This window comes from Heterodontus francisci, chromosome 23 (genome assembly GCF_036365525.1).
Source record: "Heterodontus francisci isolate sHetFra1 chromosome 23, sHetFra1.hap1, whole genome shotgun sequence".
NCBI classification, from domain to species: Eukaryota; Metazoa; Chordata; class Chondrichthyes; order Heterodontiformes; family Heterodontidae; genus Heterodontus; species Heterodontus francisci.
Genome location: NC_090393.1, coordinates 49,989,379 through 50,013,007, shown reverse-complemented (window position 1 = coordinate 50,013,007; position 23,629 = coordinate 49,989,379). Strand labels below are relative to the sequence as shown.

Genomic DNA, 23,629 nt, shown 5'->3' with positions numbered 1-23,629 from the left:
TGTTTGTTTTGTGATTGCTACCCCTATTAATGCGGATAGTAAGTTGGTTTTGGTACTGAGTTTTCATTCATTGCTTTACTTGATTTGAGATTTTGCTGCTCTGTTGACATTAGGGGACAGCATAAAATGAAATAAGTTGTAGGGAAGGAAAGGGGGTTGGCACACTTAAACTGAAGATGAAATCTGATGGAAAATGCATGCTGGAGAAGCAGAAATGTGAAAGAACGTGCATTTATAAGGGGCCCTTTTCACTGCCTCAGGACATCCCAAAGAGTGCTACACCCACTGAAGCATAGTAACTATTTGTAATGTTGGAAATATGAAGTCTTGGTACCCCACCAAAGCAAGCTGTAGCATAGCCTGAGCAAGGTCAGCCATCCATCTAAATGGCTGTAAATCCCATGTGCAAATGGTGATATGCAATCTCTTTCTCCTTATCTGGCAAATTCATTAATCTTCAGCTTGTCTTGGTGCTCTTTAACATCCATTTTAGAGATCTACAGTCTAAGAGGGAATTGAAAATTGTGTAGATTCCTACACTTTGGCCATAGGGAAGGTAGGAATGAATGAGTAGAGTTGTAACCACTGTCTTATTGTATTAAGAGCACCAATACACATGTTTAACATTTACTGTTCTAAATTAGACTGCTACTATCACTCTTTAAATCTGATTCTAGGAGCCTGGTATCTAGCTGTGTTCATGCTGTTACGCCAGTCAGGCTGCTGTCAACTGCTGACTAAACTTTTTTATGGGTGTGTGTTGATAAAGGAAATAGGGAAAATGAAGGAGCATTTTTCTTAACAGCAGCTTGTATTTACATAGCACCTTTTTAGTATAGGAAAACATCCCAAGGTTCACAGCAGTGTTATAAAACAGAATTGAGCCACAGATGCCCAAAAGCTTGGTCAAAGATGCAGATTTTAAGGGCAATCTTAATGGAGGAAAGAGGTTTGGGAAGAAATTTGAGCTTGGGGCTTTGGCAGCTTAAAATATATCTACCAATGGTGGAGCAATTAAAATCAGGGATGCACAGTAGGCCAGGATTGGCAGCAATACAGATATGAAGGTTCTATGGCTGCACAAGAAAGGTGAGGTCATGGCATTTAAAAACGAGGATGAGAATTTTAAAATGGGGGTTGCTTAACTGGGAGTTTATGTAGGTCAGAAAGCACCGGGTTGATGGGTGAATGGGACTTGGCGTGAGTTAGAATATGGACAACAGTTGGATGAGCTTAACTTTATGGAAGATGAGAAGTTAGCCAAGAAACTACTGGAATAGTCAAAAGTACTTTTTTTAAGGTATGGTTGAGGATTTTAGCAACAGATATACAGGGATGGAGTCAAGCTGTTATGTCAAAATAGGTGATCTTGGTGTGGATGTGTGTTCAGAAGCTAATCTCAATCGTCTGGATCAGCCTCGGACTTAGTGCCTGGGACTGGGTTGGAGTTTGTGGTGGGGACCAAAGACAGTGGCTTTGGTCTTCCCAGTCTTTAGGTGGAGGAAATTTCTCCTCATCCAGTACTGGATATGGACAAGTGGTCTGAACAAGTGAGACAGCAGAAAAGTAGAGAGGTGGTGGTGGTGAGGTCCAGCTGGTCAGTATATGTGTGGAAACTTAGTTTTTGGATGATGAGACACAACATGTAGTTGAGAAATAGGGACTAAGGATAGATCCTTGGGTGATACGAGGTAACTGCAGAAAGAAGCCATTACAGGTATTCTCTGGCTATGACTGGAATGGAACCAGGCGAATGCAGTCCCCCTCAGCTGGATGAGGGAAGAGAGTTGAAGGTGGATGGTGTGGTCAACTATGTCAAAGGCTGCAGAAAAGTCAAAGAATGAAAAGGGATAATTTACCATGGTCACATCACATAGGATGCCATTTGAGATTTCAATATGAGCAGTTTCAGTACTGTGATAGGGATGGAAACCTGATTGGAAAGATTCAGCCATGGAGTTCTGGGAAAGATGAGCATGGATTTGGGAGGTGACAGCATATTCAAGGACTTGAGAGGAAAGGGAGGTTGGAGATGGGATGGTAGTTAGCAAGGACAAAGGTGTTGAGTTGGTTTTTGGAGAGTCAGGTGGCAGCTTTGAAGGAGAGGGGGACAGTACCTGAGGATAGCGAACAGTTAACTATTAGCTAATGTAGTGGCTAGGAGGGAGGTTGGGTGGTCAGCAATTTAATGGGATTAGGGTCAAGGGTGCAGTCTGACAAAATGAACTTGGGTGAGGGTATAAGGGGAGATTAAAAAAAGAAAGAAGGATGCTGGGGAAGGAAGGAAGTTTGGGTTGGGTAAGATTGGGAAGCAGCAAACTGAAGCAATGTTCTCAATCTTAATGACGCTCCATGCAGTTGTGGGTGAGTGGAGGAGGTAGGGGCAAGGGGTTATTAAGATGATTTGCAGTAGAAAAAAGCCAGGAGTTATCTTTGCATTCCAGAATGATCCTGAAATAGTGAGCAGTTTTGGAAATGAGCAAGACCTGTTAGCAGTCAGATCTGGCAATGCATGGTTAAACTGGTTATTGTATACATTTAAGTCTCTGTCCCTTGGACTTGGAAAAATCTTTGAATATAGGTGCTGTCATTCAAATTACAAACTGAGGCCCCTTCTGGTGTCTCAGTTGGATGTAAATAAAAAATTCCATAAAACTTTGAAGAGCAGGGTATTGCTGGTGTTCTGGTCATTTATCCCTCAAATAACATCACAAACTTATCTGGTCATGATTACATGGCTATTTGTGGGAGCTTGCTGTGCCAAACTGGTTACCACAAATCCTACTTTACAACAATACCTCCACTTCAAAAGTACTTCATTGGCTAGAAAGCACTTTGGTATGTTCCTAGGTTGTGAAAGGTGCTATATAAATGTAAGTCTCCTTCCCTTTTTGAAGGGAGTGACCAGTGTGTGATAGAGTAATGTTTTAATGAAGACCAAGACAAATACAGCTGCAGAAATGTGGGCCAGAATTTTATACCTCCTTGGGGTGGGGGTGGTGTGCATGCTCCTTCAGCACAAGTTGCCCCCACCAAAGTACCACCTCCTCGCCTTCCTAATTGATTTCTACCTCCTCACTCGGACCCAGCTGATTTTTTTCAATCTTCCCCCCCCCCCCCCAGCTGAAGCTAGAAACCCCACACCTTTTGGGTGTTGGCCCTCATGCTGCTCTTCTGTCCAGCCCTCCTGGAACTGAGGAGCTGCCAGCTGATTGACTAGCAGCTCCTGGAAGCAGGATTTCCTACCTCCGGCTTTAAGGGCTTTTAAGCTGGTGGGTGGGGCCTCCACTACCATGTAAAATTCTGGCTGTGGTGCATGAAGGGCAAAAGGCTGGACAGGTGGGATTTTGAAAGTGCAGTTATAACTGAATTGGGAGAGCTTTTCCCAGGGATGAACACAGAAGGAAGTAGGGTTGGATGATGTGAGGAAGTGAATGGAGATGACTGTGTGGTTGACAATTGGAGTAGCAAGGCCATGTGAGATGGCAAGTTCAAGGAGGTTGGGAGTTTATAAGGAAGGAGAAATTAAGGGAGGATAGGAGGGCAGTGAACTCTGGTCAGAGCATGAGATGGAGACTGAAATTACCATGAAGTTCCTCATTGCAGAGGCTGAGTGGGGAATGCCATGAAGACATTTTAGTGTGAAAATTGTCATGGTATTTGTGTGGGCAGTAGAGAATGAGAATTTTAAATGAGGCAAGAGGTATAGAACAAGGAGCGATGTGCAAGAGTTTTACCAGCTCCATGATAATGGGCTTGGAATTGGGGGAGGCAGGGGGTTGGCCAGTAAAATGGTGGGAGAACATATTGCAGCAGAGCCCTGACTACACCCTGCTGTCAGCCAGATTTCCTAGGGCGGTTGAGTAGTGGGATTGGATAGTACAGGCTGGCAGTGGGCAGCCACTTGAGCCTCATGAGCTGCCAATTGACCTAAATTTTACACAGGTTTTGTTTACCATGAGGCACATGGGTCCCACAGTGTCTCAGTAGGTCATGCAGCATCCGTGGAGAGAAAAACTAAGTTAACGTTTGAGGTGTTACCAGATGTGAAACGTTCAGTTTTTCTTTTCACCAGTGCTGCATAATCTGAGTATTTTCAGTTTTTGTTTCAGATTACCAGCATCTGCATTTATATTGAGCAATTTAGTGAGACTGTGTTTAGAAGCGCACACATTCAGGTCAGAGAATTGAAGGTCAGACCTTTAGAGGGATTAAGAGTAAGGCCACAGAGGACTATTAGTGGAAGGGTGTCTACCAGGTTAGACAAAAGTGGGGGGGTGGGGTGGTTGCAGGGGGAAGGGTCAGAGCCATTGCACTCTGAAGGCACCAAAGCTGAATAGGTGTTAGTTCTGCACTCTAGTTTGACTGCATGAGGTGAGCAAGAGTGCATCAGCAACATGGATCTCCTGCATTGCAGTGCTCTATCGATGTAGCCAGTCCAGTGAGGAGTTGTATTGGAGACAGACAACTGCCTTGAGCTGAGCTTTAAAGATCACCCTGTGGCTATTGGCTATGCAACTGCAGGGCATTACAGCTGTGTATGCAAAGGTGACATGCGAGTCCCTCATCTGTACGTAATTCTCATGAGATTCCTTGTAGTGTCAGTCACCATGAGCCATGTCTCCTTGTGGTAACTATGGTGGCCTGTCATGAAAAGTCCTAATTACTATTATCAGCCTGAGACCATTCCAAGTCCTATGCCTACCATTGACCTACAGTCTACACCCATCATTTTGTGCTCTCAATCCCTCAACATCTGGGTTTGCTCACTGGGGTAGAATTAAACAGACAAGCTGTCTTAGTGTGTGTTTTAGCAAATTTTAAAGTGCATAAAGCAATGAGTGGTATTCAACTATAGATCAGACAACTGTCACCCAAGTTGCTACTAGCTGCCTCTGTGCGAAAGCTTCCAGGTGTTCCTACCCTATGCTCTCCTGGTGGCTGTAGCTAACGTGGAGACCAGTTACTGCCTTTGCTTCTCTGGCATAAGATGCCTGTGGCAGATGCTTCTTACTGGCAGAGCCCTAGAGGAACCAAGCACAGGCTCTCTGTGCGTGTCTCCTACACACTGCTCAATGCTACTCAAGGATGAGGCCATAACTGTGGAGGCTGCTGCATGCCTCCTGCAACCATTCAGTGGCCTCCCGCATGTGGCTCTTCAATGAGAGTCGCACTGTCTCAAAGGAGGAGGCCATCTGCTCATAAGCCAGAGACATGGATGGATTCTTCTATCAATGTATGGGAGTAAACAGCCTCTGGCAACTCTGATGGATGTTCACACATTTCATGCTGTTACTCCAGCAGCTGTCACATCGATAATGATTCTCCAAGTTTTGGCATATGCAGAAATCTGAGCATTGCAGGACCTGTCCTTAAACTGCTGTTGGGGGTAGCTGTCATAGCCTGTGTCACCTCCTCCTGTGTGATGCTCACCAGCTGGTGTCATCCATTCTTAATGCATGTCAATGCCCACTGACGTGAAAGTATCTACATTGGTGGAGAGTATGCTGGACTGATGTGATGTCTCCTCAGATGACTGCTTATTCTGAGGGTTTGTGATTCAGATGCTATTGACCCTGTGGGAAAGGTAAGAGTGCTGGTAACTTCCACATCCAACTCCCTGTCTTTAATCAGGGCTACAGCGGTGCCACTGTTAAAATACATCAGAAGGTTATTGCCTATAACCATCACTTTTCTTGCTCTCTGGGCTCCACATGCGCCTTGCCCTCTGCAACAGACTGGCCTGCTGCAACTCAGCCAATCTTCATCTCTTCCTCCTCCTCCATCTGCCCGACTACAGCAATGAATGACACATTAGCTCCTGTGAGTCTCCGCTCCCTAACATAGTACGCGCACCTCTCCTGCAATGACGGAAATACAGTCACATTTGTTTCATGGCTGTTGTACTCATCAGACTACCACTTTAAATGTCCATCATCGCGCCACTCACAGGCCAGCTCCAAACAACCATTCAACCTCATCACTGCAGCATGCACTTCTGATGAGGCAACTCTGCAGCTCACTGCACACAGTGGTCTTTGGTCATTCCCTATTCATGGATCAGCCACCTCGCCCCAAACGCCATATAAGACGGGGCTGCTACCTTGCCATCATGCATGGCACTCACCTTGTCAAACCTCAAGGTCATTGAAATGCTTCCAACACTTCCTTAGCCACCCCAGCAAGGCCGCCTTCACTGGACTTCCAAGCCTCCTCCTCCTGTCCACAGGGAACAGATCTTCTCGCTTACTGCCTCTCGGAGCGCCTCCACAGAAGCGTCAGTGAACCGTGGAGCTGCCCTTCCTCCACAGGCTCACTTCTGCCGCACCTCTTCCTCTGTGTGCATCCTGTATGAAGGCTACAGACCTGCCTTTAAAGATAAACTACCTACCGACACTAGCTCCTGCCCGCCACCTGTTTCTGCCCAGACAATAAATGGCTCCATATTGGAAGATCTACAGGGATGTCCTGCCATCACCCTCATGCGATCCGTAAATGACCCCAGCATCAGCATGTCAACTTGTTTGGTAAAACCTAGCCCAGTTACTTTAAAATTTAAGCAGCTGAATCTTACTGTCCAGCGAAGTCCAGGAATTTGGAAGCTAAATTTGAGAAACAATCCTGTGCTCATTGAGGAAAACAGAGCAGGCATGGTCAGAGGGTGAGCAGTGGGCACTTTAAACTAGCAGTTAGCTTGTAGTTGGGGTTAAAATGCACACCATGTTAGAGCCAGGGGAACTTAAACAGTAGAGCAGAAGAGATTGGGGGAATAAGGGCAAAGGATGGCCGAAGATAGAGGTACCATTAAGGAGCTCCCTTACAGAACTGCCTGCCCAGCCTTTCCTGAAAATAAGACCAGCATTTTATATAGTACCTTATTACATCTTTCAGATCCCAGAAAGTGTTGCATTGTAGTTGATATGCAGGTGATAATGCAGGCATTTTGTACACAGTAAAAGCTTACAAGAAGCTGGGATGAAGAAGCAGTCAACCTATTGATGGTATTTGTTGCGGGAGGAATGTTAGGCAGAATATAGAGAGAATTTCCTTATCTTTGCACTGTCTATTGATATAGGTAAATGGGACCTCGTATTTTAAACAACTTGACAAGAAATCTTTGACAGTAATGCACTGGATTGTCAATCTAAATTATGGGCTTCAGGTTGTGGAGGGAGCTTGATCCATCAACCTGACAGTGGAGTTTTACTAACTGAGTCAAGCTTGCAATCTTCAGCTCAAAGTTACAGGCAATAATTTTTTTATAATTTATTCACAGGTTGTGGGTGGCACTGGCAAGGCCAGCAATTACCACCCATCTCTATTTACCTTAACTGAGTAGCGAACTAGGCTATTGTAGATGGCAGTTAAAAGTCAACCAGCTTTGCTGTGGGTCTGGAGTCACATATAGGCCAGACTGGGTAAGGACAACAGATTTCCTTCCCTGAAGGACATTGGTGAACGAGATGGGCTTTTAATGACAATGCAATAGTTTCATGGTCATTATTACTGATGCTAGCTTTTTCTTCCAGACTTATTTGATTGACTTGAAATTCCCCAACTGCTGTGGTGTGATTTGAACTTGTATCTCCAGCTAATTAACCAGGCTGGTCCAGTAACATAAGCACTTTGCGACTTGTACTCCATGCATTTATATACTACGCTTTGTGGTATAAATCAGAAAAAGAATGGGTGCTGAACCAAAGGAAAAGATAGCAGGGATGAGCAAAAGATTGGTTAGAGGTGGGTTTTATCAGATCTTGGGAGGGGCAGAGTGAGTTGAGAGAAAAAACTGAAGACATATTGAAGGGTTATATGCTGGGGGAGGTTGTAGAGATAAGGAGGAACACTGCTATAAAAAGGGGTTTAACTACATGGATGAGAATTTTATACTTGGAGGCATTGAAGGACCAGGAGCCAATTTAAGCCAGAAAAGGACAGAAGTGCTGAGTGAGCAGGACATGGTGCAGGGTAAGATGTAGGCAGTTTTTTCAGCAGTTAAGTTTGGAGGGTAATGAATTGGAAGCTGGCCAGGAGAGTATTAGAATAGTGGAGTTCGGACATACCAATGGCATCAATAAGGACGTCACTGGCAGATGGGGCATAGCTGCATGACGTTATGGAGCTGAAAATAAGTGGTCATTGTGATGAGAGGATACAAGATCAGCAGCAGATCAGCTTGGGAATCAAATAGAACACCAAGGTAATGAACAGTCCAGTTCAACCCGAGACAGATGATTTATATACGGCAACTGATTCTGTACTTGCTGGGAAGTTTTTAAAAGGTTTCCTCCTTTTTATAGATCACATTTCTGTAGTTGTAAACTAAAGCACTGAATTTTACATTTGTAATTCAATATCTTTAAACACAAGATGTATAGTGGCTAAAATGAAAATATCAAAGTGCTAACTGCATTCAGGATGTTTTGTGAAGGATATACTTGCCCCATTTACATGGAGAAATGAGAAAGGGGGAGGAAATAGCAAAAATGTGTACAGATTCTACAATGTCTACTTGTAATCAGTCCTTTTAACACTCAAGCAGTGTTTTTTTTGTCTTGTTTCAATTGGCACAGAGCCTAAACCACAAAACACATCACTTTAATGCCTGTAAATGTTATGAATTTAACAGTCCTAGTCAAATTAAAATATCACCAGTCTCTGTTTAATTTCACAGCTGTTTAAATTCTAATAGATAATACCACAAGACAAGGTTAGGGAGTCCATGAAACTGCAGTATGCTGTAGGTAAATTGACTTACATTCATGGTGCATTCCAAGTTGGTTACATTAAAATTTCGATTGTCTATAAACCAGCGATAGCAACATCTCCCTCATCTCCACAAAAGAAAAAATACTAGGCATTGTTTTCCTGCCACAGCAAAACTTAGGAGAAAAAAATCTAAGATATAAAGGCCAGAGGCTAGCAATACACAAGCACTTTCCAAATATTTCTCGATTCATCATTTATGCTCTCCTGCAATCGTTCCAACAGCTGCAGACCAGTGCTAGCTTTTCACATTCCTGGATGAGGCTGTGATGATCGTCCAATGGCAAAGATGGAGCTGGACTGATTTTTATTGACGTCACTTTACAGCACTTTTTTTTTTTTAACATTCTACTGGCAAGAACTGCTGAAGAATTGTTGAGGTGGGTTCCATTATTTATCTGCCATACTGTAGTGGCAAAATGGCCTTGTAATGAAAAGAATTCAAGAGATTCTCAAAAATCAGATGGGACAATGGTCCAGTTGGGGTGTTACCCTTAGCACCTGTTCATAATGTGCTGGGTGTGAGTTCTATAAATATGAGCTGAAGATTATACATGTAATCTTAAGCAGTTCATTTCCCAGCCAAACACCTTGAGATTATACAAGGGAGGTGGGTGGCAGCATTTCTACAGTGCAGTTTTTCACTGTTACCTAGTGATTTTATCAGACATTTAATCAGTATCTGCTCCCTCCATCTCTTCATCTCTGTACTGTGATTGATCTTCCTCCAATACCTTCAGTGAACAACTCAGGATAGATCTTTGAACAGATTCCCTCTCCCCTGAAAGGAAAGAAGAAATAGGTTAAGGACACTCATAAAATACCTGTTTGGCTGTGTTAAAAATAGGTTATTTTTGTACCATCATCCACCTCGGGGCTACAATGAAATCTTTCTCCTGCCTAATAAGTAAGCTTATATATACCATTTTCATTATAAACATGTACATTGGAATATAGAATGGAAAAAGTTGCCACTAAGGTATGATACAGCAAAAAGGCTTATTTCAGACATGTATGCATGCAGACTACGATTATATTATAGAAATGACAATACTACAGAATTAAAATGTTTAAGAGCAATTGCACTTAATTCATTTCTGTAACTGTTGCTCTCTTCCCCAGGTTTTGGGGGAGGTTTTTGCCACACTGGAGTACAGTTTCCCTGCTAACTTGTACAAATGACAATTCTTCATGCAAGCATAAATAATGTGTCAGCAGCTAATTTAAGCAATGGTGTTATCATATCCAAGACAGATCTTCTCTTCATTCAATCTTTAAGGAATTCTGGCTGATTTCTTTCCTTAATGCTGGTGCTTAAATCGGCCAAATTATTGGAGGTCAGCAGATGTCATTTAGCTTGTTTGTCAGTGTTGGTGGGATATCACAAATCCCAGACATTCCACATTATTTGTAGAAAACTAAAGTCAATTTTGAAGTTGTTCTGAAAGTGATGGGCAGTGGAAAAGGGAAGTCTCGGGAAATACCAACTCAAAAGTAAAATTCCCTCACCTTTGGTTTTACAGTCTTTCAGAAGGAGCAACAACTGCTTGCGGTTATACTTGATAAGGAACTTCTGGCAGGTTCGGATAGTACCTCAAAAGGAACCAAAATTCATCACAATTATTAGTGCTCGCTTGAATGTCACAATGTATTAAATTCAAGGACAGAATTGCTTACATATGTGCAGATATCAGTCGAATATGTGGATTTATAAAGACAAAAGGGTAGAGAAAGGTCATGAGATTAGACTCGATAAACCTAGGTGGAGGAGCTAGCAAATGGCACAGGTGCAATAGGTCAATGGTCAATTCTGCATCTGAATTTCCAGCATTCTTACCTCCAACATGTAATGTGTTAAAAAAACATGGGTATTTCTGGCTCTTGTTCTCCAGGAAGGTGATAAATGGTAGGGCTGACCATAGCAGTCGGTAGAAGTCTTTTCGACACCTCAATAAGACAATCCCTGTGTAGGCATTTAGGTATTTGACTGGGAGGGTGGGGAAGAAAAAAAAAAGTCACTGATCAGTAATTCAGCAACACAGCATGACTACTGGAAATGATCTTGTCTATGTTTTTTTTTTAAAAACAGTGGTTCTTTCAGGGTTCCAAGCAGGCTGACTAAAAAATAATCCCAAGCAGAATCTGTACATTAATCATTACACTCAATCGAAGAAAAAAAAAACTGGCCGAGACAAGATTACATACTATTTGTACATACTAAACAAAAGACATTAGCTATAATTTAATACAAATTTTAAATTCCAGAGCATTTTCTTAGCTGCATAGTGCAGAATCAGAGCCTAGAGGAGGCCTTTCAGCTCTTTGTACCTACACTGGCTCCAATTAGTTGCACAGCCCTACTCTTTCCCTATATCCCTGCAAATTTCTCCTTTTCAAGTACATATCCAATTCCCTTTTAAAAGTTACTATTGAATCTGCTTCCACCGCCCTTCTGGGCAGTGGATTCTAAGTCATAACTTTCTGTATTCAAAAAAAAAATTACCCTCATCTCCCCTCTGCTATTTTTGCCAATAAATCTTAAATTTGTCCCCTTTGGTTACTGACTCTCCTGCAGTGGAAACAGTTCTCCTTATTTACTTCTTTCAAAACCCCTCAAAATTTAAAACACCTTTTAAATCTCCCCTTAACCATCTCTGCTCTAAGGAGAACAATCCCAGTTTCTCTAATCTCTCAGTGTAACTGAAATCCTTCATGCCTCATATTTAAGCAGGAGCAAGATACACATGTAATTATTCATGTGATACATTCAGAATAATGTCTTTTTAGGAAAATACAAAACAGGCATATGGTTGAATGACAAGATAAAGTTGACTGAGGCAAACAAACACCCAAGAATGGTAGAAGTTAACCTTTATAGGTTGTGAGTTGTGCTCCTTTACCCTAAAACTGATTAACTCTGTTTATTCACAAAAATCAGTTCCTGACTAATTGCAAAGACATTAATGATCCCAATAGCTGCTGGATTTGTTCTACCATTGGACCGTTATGGCAACAAGAGTCTCCACTGTTTAATACATTCATTCCTTGTTTTATAGTACAGGTCACGATCTGTTAGGATGCTTATTCTGCCGCTTCCCAAACTCTAGAGAAGGTTACAAGACAACTTGTGACATATCCAGTAAAGGTTTCATCTTCAAAATCCCTGAACTCGTATATTACTAGAGATATGTATAAAAAAAAAATCCACAGGGCAAGCTGTTTTATAGGAGCACCCCTTGACAGAGCATGAGTGTGGGTAAGTCAAACAGGACAGTAGGTTCAATATCGGTAAGCTGAAAACAAAATCTTTAAAACCTTGAGTATTGGTAATTACTGAAGTACAATCACTGGGCTCCCAGCCAGTAATTAAACATTGGTGGCACAACATATATTGCTGGGTCAGGTGAAGGACTGGAGCACAATACAGTAAATGAGTCTTTAAATACATTTTTATTAAATAGTCTCACAAAGAAAAAGACAAATGGATTCAACCTGCAAGGTTCTCCTTCAATCTTAAGGCTGCATGAGGGTTGCCAACTCTGGCTGGGTGTATTCCTGGAGGTTTCATCATATGATCTCATAACTCCAGCCAGCCAAACAGCCTTTTCCTCCTGCCAATCTCCAATATCTTTATGACTAATAAATGAAAATGTTCAAAGAAAGTTTTTTAAAAAACACAAATTTTTAATGCCCCAGGAATTTGTCTCTCTGGTTGCTCATCAGTATCCAGGGAGATTAATTAAATCCTGGAGATACCAGGAACAATACCAGATGGTTGGCAACCTTAAACTGTACAAGCACACAACCATTAATCGGCTCAGGATGACTAGGAGTACTGCTGTGGCAACATATCTTTAGCTTCCTGTAGTCTTTTCACCCTCTCAAATGCCTCCATGCTCCTTTGTTTTTTTTTTAAATATATGGCTTTCCATTTTCTCATCTTTTAAATCATCTAACAGGTTTCTAAATAAACAGTTTGCAGGTCATTCAGCCCAATAACTCCCTCTCTGTGATCAGTGAATTGATTGTTCTTTTCATGCTCCCTTTTTGCCCTCAATCTAAATAAAATGCTTGCTTATCACCTAGTTTTCCATTCTGATAAAGAATCTTGTCCTTTTCATACCGTGTGACCAGCTATACATTTCCAATATTTCCTGTTTTCAATTCAGATTTCCAGCATTGTACAGTTTTAAAACAAACCAAGTCTCTCTGTAAGTGGTCAGCTAATGATTCAACAGTGATGCTGACAACATATTTCAGACACGCATAATGTTCAAAACAGAATCACGTCAGGACCAGCGGACCAAACCATCTTGAGACAAAATCAAGATTATCTTCAGAAACAACAACTTGCATTTAATGTAGGAAAACATTCTGAGGTGCTTCACAAGAGCATAAACAGACAATAACTGACACTGAGCCAAAGGAAGAAATATTAGGTCAGGTAATCAAAAATTTGATCAAAGAGCTAGGTTTTAAAAGGAGGAGAGTGAAGTGGAGAGGTTTAGAGAGGGAATACCAGAGTGTGGGGCCTAGCCATAGAGTCAGTCATTATAGCATAGGATCTATGCTATAATGGCCCATCAAGTCCATGCCAGCTCTCTGTAGAGCAGGTACGGCTGCCAACGGTGTGTGAAGGAAGTGGGGAATGAGGAAGAGGACAGAGTTGGAGGAACAGAGATTTCAGAAGGTTGCAAGGCTGGAAGGAGTTAGGGAGGGATGAAACCATGGAGGGATTTGAACATGGACGGGAATTTTAAATTGGAGGCATTGGTGGACTGGAAGCCAATATAGGTCAGCGAGCACGGAGTTGATGAGTGAGTGGGACTTGGTGTAAGATAGCACAATTTTAGATGAACTCCAGTTTATGGACAGTGGAAGATGGGAGGCCATCCAGGAATGCAATCAAATAGTTGAGTCTGTAGGTTACAGAAGCATGGATGAGCTCTAGCTAGGGCAGAGACAGGTGATGTTATGGAGGTAGAAGTATGCTATGTGATCAAGGGAACATGGGGTCAAATAGGAAAGATGAATGGTGTACTTACATTGAAGATTAGGTTGGGCAGAAAGTAAAGAAAGAAACTTAATGCAAGAGTTGAAACCACAAGCAAAAAGAATAGCGCTGGAAATAAAACGAAACAGTCCAACAGCATAAAGACTAAGCAGATGAAAACACAAATCTAACCCGAAGCTTCTATGAGAGATCAGAGATGTTGGCAGCAGTGCGGTAGAACATCTTTGCTGATGATTTAGAGATCGTATTAGTTTAATGAAATAAATTTTGTGCCTCCCTTTTCTCCTCCTACTCTCCATTTTCTCCAGGAAGAAAGAGAAGTGTCCAAGTCAAGTCTAATTCTGTTATTCTATAGTGTTTACATCATGCAGTTTTGAGCAGGCATCAGCAATCATTGGGGAGAACGTTGACTGAATCTTTCACTCCCGCCCATGGGCACTGTGGCAAATTGAAGCACTTGTTGCAACCCTGGATGAGAACAAACAACTCATCACAAACCCAGGATCACAGCATAGGCCAAACATAAGCAACAACAAAAAGAGGCTAGGTCTTGATTTAGGGAACATAAATATAACTGAACAGGGATGCAATTTCTGCAGTGAATTTTACAGTAACACACCAGTTCAATACAGTGCACTGAATTAATACATTGTATTCAATCCATTCAACTTTTAGTTTGATTATTGTGGACCTTCCATTACAAACCTGCCAGGGATAATGAGCAACAGCCAAACCCAAAGTCACCATGTGCTCGAGCAATTGCATCTTTAACTGTTTTATAGACGTTCCTCTCCTCAATACACTGCCGAAACTGTGGGTTCTCGAACACTATCTCACATAGGAGGTACCTGCATATGGAGAAATGTCACAAATGTGTTTGGACGTTTTAGATATTTTCTCTGTCCCGCCTCACACATTACATAGCAGGCATTTTTAAGCTGTCCACCAATGCCATTAACTCCCCCCGCCTGCATCACCCCCCCCACCCCACAGATTAACAGGACATTCATCTCATTCGTGTTTGTGGGGCATTGCTGGCACAGAAAGGCTGCCATGCTCATATAAAGGTCACTGCTCACCATAATATAATTGGATGTGTAAGTACCGAATATCTTAAAACAAATATGTAAGATGATGTATGAACAAATAATACAAGTAATTATCATTTACTGAGTCAGCAATCAAGTAAAAACTACAAATTGTTAGAGTCAGATTGTCTAGATGGGCTATTAGCAGAATAAGCCATGTGTCTAGTAAACCATATACCAGGCTTACTCACCATCAACTGCTTAATCCAGGTCCTCAAACATGCCTGTTGCCATGAGGCTGACTTCCACTCCAATGACAGGTCAGTGTCAGCCACAACACTTCCTCCCTGCAACTGTTTTACTTTTTTGCCACAAAGCCACCTCACAACTTGGTCCTGGAACTTGTAAATGGACTGGAGCAAATCCTTCCATTATAATATCGATGAGTTCTAAACAAAGGATAATTATTTGAACGCATATTTTACACCTCCAAGTTTTACCCGTGTTGGGTTTTGTGGCAAAGTCGTCAATGAGAAAGGCCAAAGTGACCTTCATCCCTTCACAGCCCAGTCTTATCCAGACTGAAGTTGGCATCTTGGTAACAGGCATCAATAGAAAGGCTGGTGGTTACTTGTACAAAAGAATGTGGATAATCATGGCTATCCAGGCAAATAACAAGACAATAGTTTCATCTCAGGAGTCAGAGGTGATTGCTGCCTCGTGATCCATTCAGGATAACTTTACAACACACGTGAAATGAATTTTAGATGATACAATTTGAGCTTAGGAACAGGAGTAGGTCATTTAGCTCCTTGGGCCTGTTCCACCAATCTGTCCTAACTCCATATACCTTTTCTCCATATCCCTTATCTTTCATTAACAAAAATCTCAGTCTCAAGATTTAAAATTACCAATTGTTCTAGTAATTACCATTGTGGGACAGTTGCAAACTCTAACTTCACTGCAGAAAAGTCCGGCTCTAATTTTTAAAATACGCCTCCTAGATTCCCCAACCAGGGAAATAGTTTCTCTCTATCTGCCCGATCTGTTCCCATCAATACCTTGAACACTTCGATCAAATCACCCCTTAACCTTCTGAATTCCAGGGAACACAACCCTAGTTTGAGTAATCTCTTCTCGTACTTTAACCCATAGAGTCTAAGTAGCATTCTGACGATGGAGGGAGTGAATGTTTAAGATGGTGGATGGGGTGCCAATCAAACAGGCCGATTTGGCCTGGATGGTGTTGAGCTTCTTGAGTGTTGATGGAGCTGCACCCATCCAGACAAGGGGAGGGTATTCCATCACACTTCTGACTTGTGCCTTGTAGATGGTGGACAGGCTTTGAGGAGACAGGAAGTGAGTTACTCGCCACAGAATTCCCAGCCTCTGACCTGCTCTTGGAGCCACAGTATTTATGTGGCTGGTCCAGTTAAGTTTCTAGTGGTGACCCCCAGGATGTTAATCGTGGGGAATTAAGCAATGGTAATGCCATTGAATGTCAAGGGGAGATGGTTAGATCCTCTCTTGTTGGGAGATGGCTATTGCCTGCCACGTGTATGGCACGAATGTTACTTGACACTTATCAGCTCAAGCCTGAATGTTATCCAGGTCTTGCTGCATATGGACATGGACTGCTTCTGTATCAGAAGAGCTGAACATTGTGCAATCATCAGCAAACATCCCCACTTCTGACAGAGGGAAGGCCATTGATGAAGCAGCTGAAGATGTTTTGGCCTAGGGCACTACCCTGAGGAACTTCTGCAGCAATGCCCTGGGGCTGAGATGTTTTGCTAGGGCTCCTTGATACCACACTCAGTCAAATGTTGCCTTGATGTAACGGGCAGTCAGTCATTCTCACCACATCTCATGAATTCAGGTTTTTTGTCCATGTTTGGACCAAGGCCTTAACGAGGTCAGAAGCCAAGTGGGCCTGGCGGAACCCAAACTAAGCATCGTTTCTTGATATCATTCGGAGTGAATCGAATTGCAGAATATAAGAATGCAAGAAATCGGAGCAAGATTAGGCCATTCAGCCCCTCACACCTGCCCCGCCATTCAATAAGATCATGGCTGATCTGTCCCAGACCTCAATTCCTCATTCATGCCAGCTCCTCATAGCACTCAGCTCCCCGAGATGTCAAAAATCTATCTACCTCCTCTTTAAATACTTTCAGTGATCTAGCCTCCACAACTCTCTGGGGTAGAGAATTCCAGACATTCACTACCCTCGGAGAAGAAATTCCTTCGCATCTCAGTTTTAAATGAGTGTCCCCTTATTCTGTAACTATGTCCCCTAGTTCTAAAAAGTTTAACAATGCATTAAACTCTGACAAATTAATAGAAAAATAAATTATGTTAAATTGGATATTCATGGCTCTATGGCTAATACATTTTAAAGAGTCCTTGAGGTCTAAAATGGTTGGTTCTTTGACCACTTTGTCTCAAAGAATAGTCTGAAGACAAAACAACCCCGATTTACAAGTTTTGATGAAAGGTCATTGACCTGAAACGTTAATTCTCCACAGATGCTGCCTGACTTCTTGAGCATTTTCTGTTCTTTTTCCTAACATACATTCAGAGGACTCAAAAACTTCCATTTATTTTAATGGTGCATCATGTAGTACAAGGGTCTGAAAGGGTTAAATGTTTGACAGTGAGTACACCCCTCCCACTGTCAAGAGTCAAACAGCACAGAAACAGGCCCTTCGGCCCATCGTGTGTGTGCCGGCCAGCAAGCACCTACCTATTCTAATCCCATTTTCCAGCACTTAGCCCGTAGCCTTGTATGCTATTGCGTTTCAAGTGCTCGTCTAAATACTTCTTAAATGTGATGGTTCCTGCCTCTACCACCCCTTCAGGCAGTGCATTCCAGATTTCAACCACCCTCTGGGTGAAAAAAAATTTCCTCAAATCCCCTCTAAACCTCCTGCCCTTTACCTTAAATCTATGCCTCCTGGTTATTGACCCCGCTAAGGGAAAAGGTTTCTTCCTATCTAATCTATGCCCCTCATAATTTTGTATATCTCAATCATGTCCCCCCTCAGCCTTCTCTGCTCTAAGGAAAACAACCCTAGCCTTTTCAGTCTCTCTTCATAGATGAAACGCTCCAGCCCAGGCAACATCCTGGTGAATCTCCTCTGCACCCTCTCCATTGCAATCACATCCTTCCTATCGTGTGGTGCCCAGAACTATATGCAGTACTCCATGTGTGGCCTAACTAGCGTTTTATACAGCTCCATCATAACCTCCCTGCTCTTATATTCTATGCCTCGGCTAATAAAGGCAAGTATCCCATATGCCTTCCTAACCACCTTATCTACCGGTGCTGCTGCCTTCAGTGATCTATGGACAAGTACACCAAGGTCCCTCTGTACTCCCTAGGGTCCTACCATCCATTGTATATTCCCTTGCCTTGTTAGTCCTCCCAAAATGCATCACCTCACACTTCTCAGGATTAAATTCCATTTGCCACTGCTCCGCCCATCTTACCAGCCCATCTATATCGTCCTGTGATCTAAGGCTTTCCTCCTCACTATTTAAGACACCACCAATTTTCGTGTCATCCGCAAACTTACTGATCATACCCCTTATATTCACGTCTAAATCATTAATGTACACTACAAACAGTAAGGGTCCCAGCACCAATCCCTGTGGTACACCACTGGTCACAGACTTCCACTCGCAGAAACAATCCTCGACCATTACCCTCTGCCTTCTACCACTAAGCCAATTTTGGGTCCAATTTGCCAAATTGTCCTGGATCCCATGGGCTCCTACCTTCTTAACCAATCTCCCATACAGGACCTTACCAAAAGCCTTACTGAAGTCCATGTAGACTACATCAACTGCTTTACCCTCATCTACACATCTAGTCACCTCCTCGAAAAATTCAATCAAGTTAGACACGATCTCCCCCTGACAAAGCCATGCTGACTATCCCTGATTAATCCCTGCCTCTCCAAGTGGAGATTAATCCTGTCTCAGAACTCGTTCCAATAGTTTTCCAACTACTGATGTTAGACTCACCGGCCTGTAATTACCTGGTTTATCCCTGCTGCCCTTCTTGAATAATGGTACCACATTCACTGTCCTCCAGTCCTTTGGTACCTCTCCTGTGGCCAGAGGGGATTTGAAAATCTGTGTCAGAGTGCCTGCTATCTCCTCCCTTGCCTCACATAACAGCCTGGGATACATCTCATCTGGGCCTGGGGATTTATCCACTTTTAAGCCAGCTAAAACAGCTAATACTTCCTCCCTTTCAATGCTAATATGTTCAAGTATATCATAATCCCCCTCCCTGATCTCTACACCTACATTGTATTCACTATGGAGAAGGACAATGAAAAGTAATCATTTAAAACCTCACCTATATCCTCCGGCTCCATACACAGATTGCCACTTTGGTCCCTAATGGGCCAAGAGGATCCCTGCTTATCCTCTTACCCTAAATATACTTATAAAATGCCTTAAGATTTTCCTTGCCCACAAGTTTTTTTTTTAAACTCGCTCTCCTAATTACTTTAAGCACTCCCCTACACTTTCTATACTCCTCTAGGGCCTCCACTGTTTTCAGCCCTCTGAATCTGCCATAAGCCTCCTTTTTTTCCCCCCCATGATCCAATCCTCTATATCCCTTGACATCCAGGGTTCCCTGGACTTGTTGGTCCTACCCTTCACCTTAACGGGTACATGTTGGCTCTGAACTCTCACTATTTCCTCTTTGAATGACTCCCACTGGTCTGATGTAGACTTTCCCTACAAGTAGCTGCTCCCAGTCCACTTTGGCCAGATCCTGTTTTATCATACTGAAATCGGCTTTCCCCCAATTCAGTACCTTTATGTGATGTAATAGTCACATAGGCATTAGGCTGAGAAGAAGCTTGAAGCAGCACAAAGTGTGCTGGCTAGACAGGCTTGTGAAGAGTGTAAATAGTTATATCTAGCCCTGCAAGGAACCCGAGTCTTCTTTAAACACTCGATCTATGCTACAATACACAACATGGTGGCAAGGAAAAATACTTGCTGGTACAGTAAAGCCTGAAGACTGAAGAAAACGGTTTAACCGCTAAAGAGGCTATAAAGTTCTCCGGAGCTGCTCCGACATGGACAGATCGGGGTATCAGTGCACAGAAATACAGGCTACACTACAGAAGTGTGGTGGTCTGCAAGAAGAATCCAGCTATCGAGTGAGACACAGTACCAACAGTCATGGATTGGGTAAGAAGCCTTTTGAAAAAAATGTTGAAGTAATTTTCTAACAGCATTGTGCACAGAAAGAAAAATGGGGGAAAACCAAATGCTGTACTCGGGCTGAAAGTGAGAGCAAAGAGTGGGAAACCCTGAAAAGCGCAAGAATTCCATGAAAAGAGCAGACACCTCCATTAAAGCAAGCAAGCCTAAAAGAAAAAAAAAAATTCTAAATAAATAAATAATTTTTTTTAAAAAGTCTAGCAAAGAATTGATTTGAAACATATGATGCCTGAAAGCTTCCAGAATTGGGAAGAACCTAATCAGATATAGAATTGGTCAATGTAGAGAAAATGATTTCTAAGATTTTGAATAGCTTCTCAGCTACACAATAAATCAGAGGCTGAGTAAGTTAATACTCTTTTATACTCCATGGGTGCCATTGCTGATGATCCTGAAGCAAGGCATAAATGAAGCTTCAGACAAATTTGAAGAAGTGTTACAAGCATTCGACAAATATTTTGAGAAGTAATAAGATCCTGGAAAGAGTAAAATTTAATGAGAGTCCATTAGACAGACGAATCCATGGATGCTTTCATTAATAATTTGCACAGAGTGGCTGAGGGATGAGACGACAGAGAACTGAAGTCGGAGTTGAGCAGGGACTGAATAGTAGTGTGAATAGCTGACGAGTCCTTATCAGACATCTTAGAGTCCAAAAATGTAACAGAGCTACTCTGAGGCCTGAAGAGACCCCTTGGGTCAGAAAATGAATCTAATGACGGTTCAGTTCCTGAAGCCCAGAATGGAAAAGCTATCTCCAGATAAGAAGGTACACACAAGTGAGAGGGTGCCAGTGTTGTGGAGCCAGAAAGACCCACAGACGTGATCAGCGTCCTGCTAATAAAGCAGAATGCTTTAATTGTAAAAAGACAGGCCACTTCGGAAAGATGTGCCAGAGCAAGACCTCTTCTCACAAATTTACAAAAAAAGCCTTCACACAGAGCAGCGAATGAGGCAGAACAGCTTCCAGTGGAAGATAAACCAGGAGACTTCCTAGGGGAAATTAACAACCCCAGTCAGGGATCTTGGATGGCACACATCAATGTCAATGGAGATATCACTATTTTCAAATTGGACACAGGTGCAAGTGTTACAGTTCAGTCAGAGCAAGAGCCATGGTTGACGAGACATTTCTTACAACCAGCAGACACACAGTTGCATGGTCCATGAGGGATCCAACTGAAGGTGAAGGGTAAGCTTCAAGCAACTCGCCAATATAAAAGGATGACAGATTATGGAAACCCTATACATTGTGAAAAAAGAATTTCCCCTGTTAAGCAGAAAAAAGTGTGCCTAGACCTACATCTACTCAAAAAGCTGGAAGCAGTCAAACAGGCACCTTCAAGCAGACTATATGTAGGAGACCGTTAACGTTCAGGGAAAGATACAAACTTCCGCTGATGTGCTATCTGACTCAACAGGACATGAACTTTGTGGACGAGATACAGTCGTATTCACAATATACTGCACAACAGTGGCCGGCAAGTATACAGAAACTGCAGGAAATTCATCACGCCCAAAAGCAGGATGAAGAATGTACTCAAACATCAACACTGCACACAGGGTTTGCCTCAAGAATGTCCTAGTGGTAAGATCATGAAAACTTTCTACGAATTCAGAAAACACTTCACAATCATCGACAATTTTGCTGGTGTATAAATGACAGACTAGTCATTCCCAGTTCACTCAGATTGGATATCTTAAAAACGTCTACATCAGGGCCACATGGGAACATTAAAGCATAGAGCACAGCCTCAGTCATCAGCGTGGTGGCCAGAAGTATCCAAAGACAAAGAAAACATGATCCTGAACTGCCAAGTATGTGTAATACATAGACTGCAACAGAGAGATCCAACAACATTTCCAACCAGACTGTGGGAACGGCTAGGAATGGATTTATTTATGCACAACGCAAAATCTTATATAATCATGATCGATTATTTTTCACGATGGATTGAAGTGAAAAAGGTTGTACTCAATAACAGAATCTGTTATCCAAAATTTGCAGGAGACCTTTGTGACGCTTGGTATCCCTGATGAAATCATGTCAGACAATGGACCATAATTTGCAAATGAATACGTCACACAATTTGCAAGAAAATGGAGATTTGAACATCTCATGAGTTCACCACGATATCCTCAGTCGAACAGCGAGGCCAAAAGAGCAGCAAGAACCATAAAGGCGTTGTTGAAGAACAAAGATCTTCCAACCACATTGATTGACTATTGATGCACTCTGTTGCTGAGTGGACTATCACCTTCTGAGCTGTTGAAGATAAAAACCAAACTTCCCATTTTGCCTAGAAAACTACTTCCAGGGCTTGACGTCAAAGACCACCAAAAAGTTCAAGATAGAGAGAAGTCCTATAGGAACCAACAAGCTCACAATTACAACTAAAGATTTCGCATCAGAAACTTATCTCAGCTAAAGTAAGGTGAGAAGGTATGGATACAAGACCTAGAACGGGAAGGTGTTGTCATCCAAAAAGATGAAAATTATCAGAGGTTGTATCTAGTATTCATGGCAGAGACTATTATACAAGAAACATCATCTCTATTCCACAAAAGCAACAATCATTTATCTGGACGAACCAGATGATGATCAAGAAAGCCAAAGTCATCAAGATACTACAAACATTAGACAAGGCCATCCAGGTCATCCAAAAAGGCTTTCAAGCAAGACTAACGATCTTCCGAACCCAATAAGAACACAATCAGGGACAGTCGTGAAGCCTCCTTAAAGTCTGAATTTGTGATGGATGGAGACTTGGGGGAGATGGGGTAGTATGTAAAGTCAAAATGAATGTATATATATCAAAAATAGATAGGGATAAAGACTTGGGGGAGATGTAGTACGAGGGGCTGAAAGGGCTAATGTTTGAAACAGTGAGAGTAAACCCCCCCTACTATCATGATAATTTAATAGTCACATAGATATTAGGCTGAGAAGAAGCTAGAAGCAGCACGAGGTGTGCTGGCTGGACAGGCTTGTGGAAAGTGTAAACAGTTTCATCTGTATATAATAAATGACATTCTTCAGTCTTGCAAGGAATCAGAGACTTCTTTAAACATTCTATCTACACTGCAACAATATACCACATGTCAGTTTGGACTTAAAACTCTGACACATACACATGTGTACTCTCACCCGGAGAAGCATACCAGGCTGAAACTCCATAAATTTGGATTCGTAGAAAGGACAAACTCATTACCACATAAATAGTGCTGGTGGAGAAGTGAAAATTAATTTAATGGAATATTCACGGTGCTGCAAATAAAATGTCCCTGACTTTAACACAACAGCTGTAAATAACCACTTTAAACGTACCGACTCTTAGCCGCGTGAGGAAAGCTACACGCTTAATAGTGACAACATTGGTAACTGGTCACACATTGCCACGGGGAAGCTGCTTAACTCTCTATATCACAATAGGATCACTATCTGCAAGTTAAAGAGCACATCAGACCAGAGAACAAGTACCTGGATTTGAAGCGAACCATAGCTTTCTACAGTAACCTCGCCCGGTACCGCGCGATTACTCTACGACAGCGGAAATGTAGCGACCTC

General features: G+C 42.3%; 1 protein-coding gene across 1 annotated transcript; it reads right to left on the bottom strand.

The window, feature by feature from the left end:
- Positions 1–8,640: 8,640 nt before the first annotated feature.
- Positions 8,641–23,626, bottom strand: pop5 (POP5 homolog, ribonuclease P/MRP subunit). The gene is made up of 5 exons (XM_068055222.1): positions 23,543–23,626; positions 14,486–14,628; positions 10,604–10,753; positions 10,276–10,359; positions 8,641–9,547 (listed from the first exon to the last, which is right to left on the bottom strand). Exons 1-5 carry the CDS (start codon positions 23,560–23,562, stop codon positions 9,438–9,440), a joined length of 507 nt encoding a protein of 168 aa, XP_067911323.1. The 5' UTR covers positions 23,563–23,626; the 3' UTR covers positions 8,641–9,437.
- Positions 23,627–23,629: the final 3 nt, after the last annotated feature.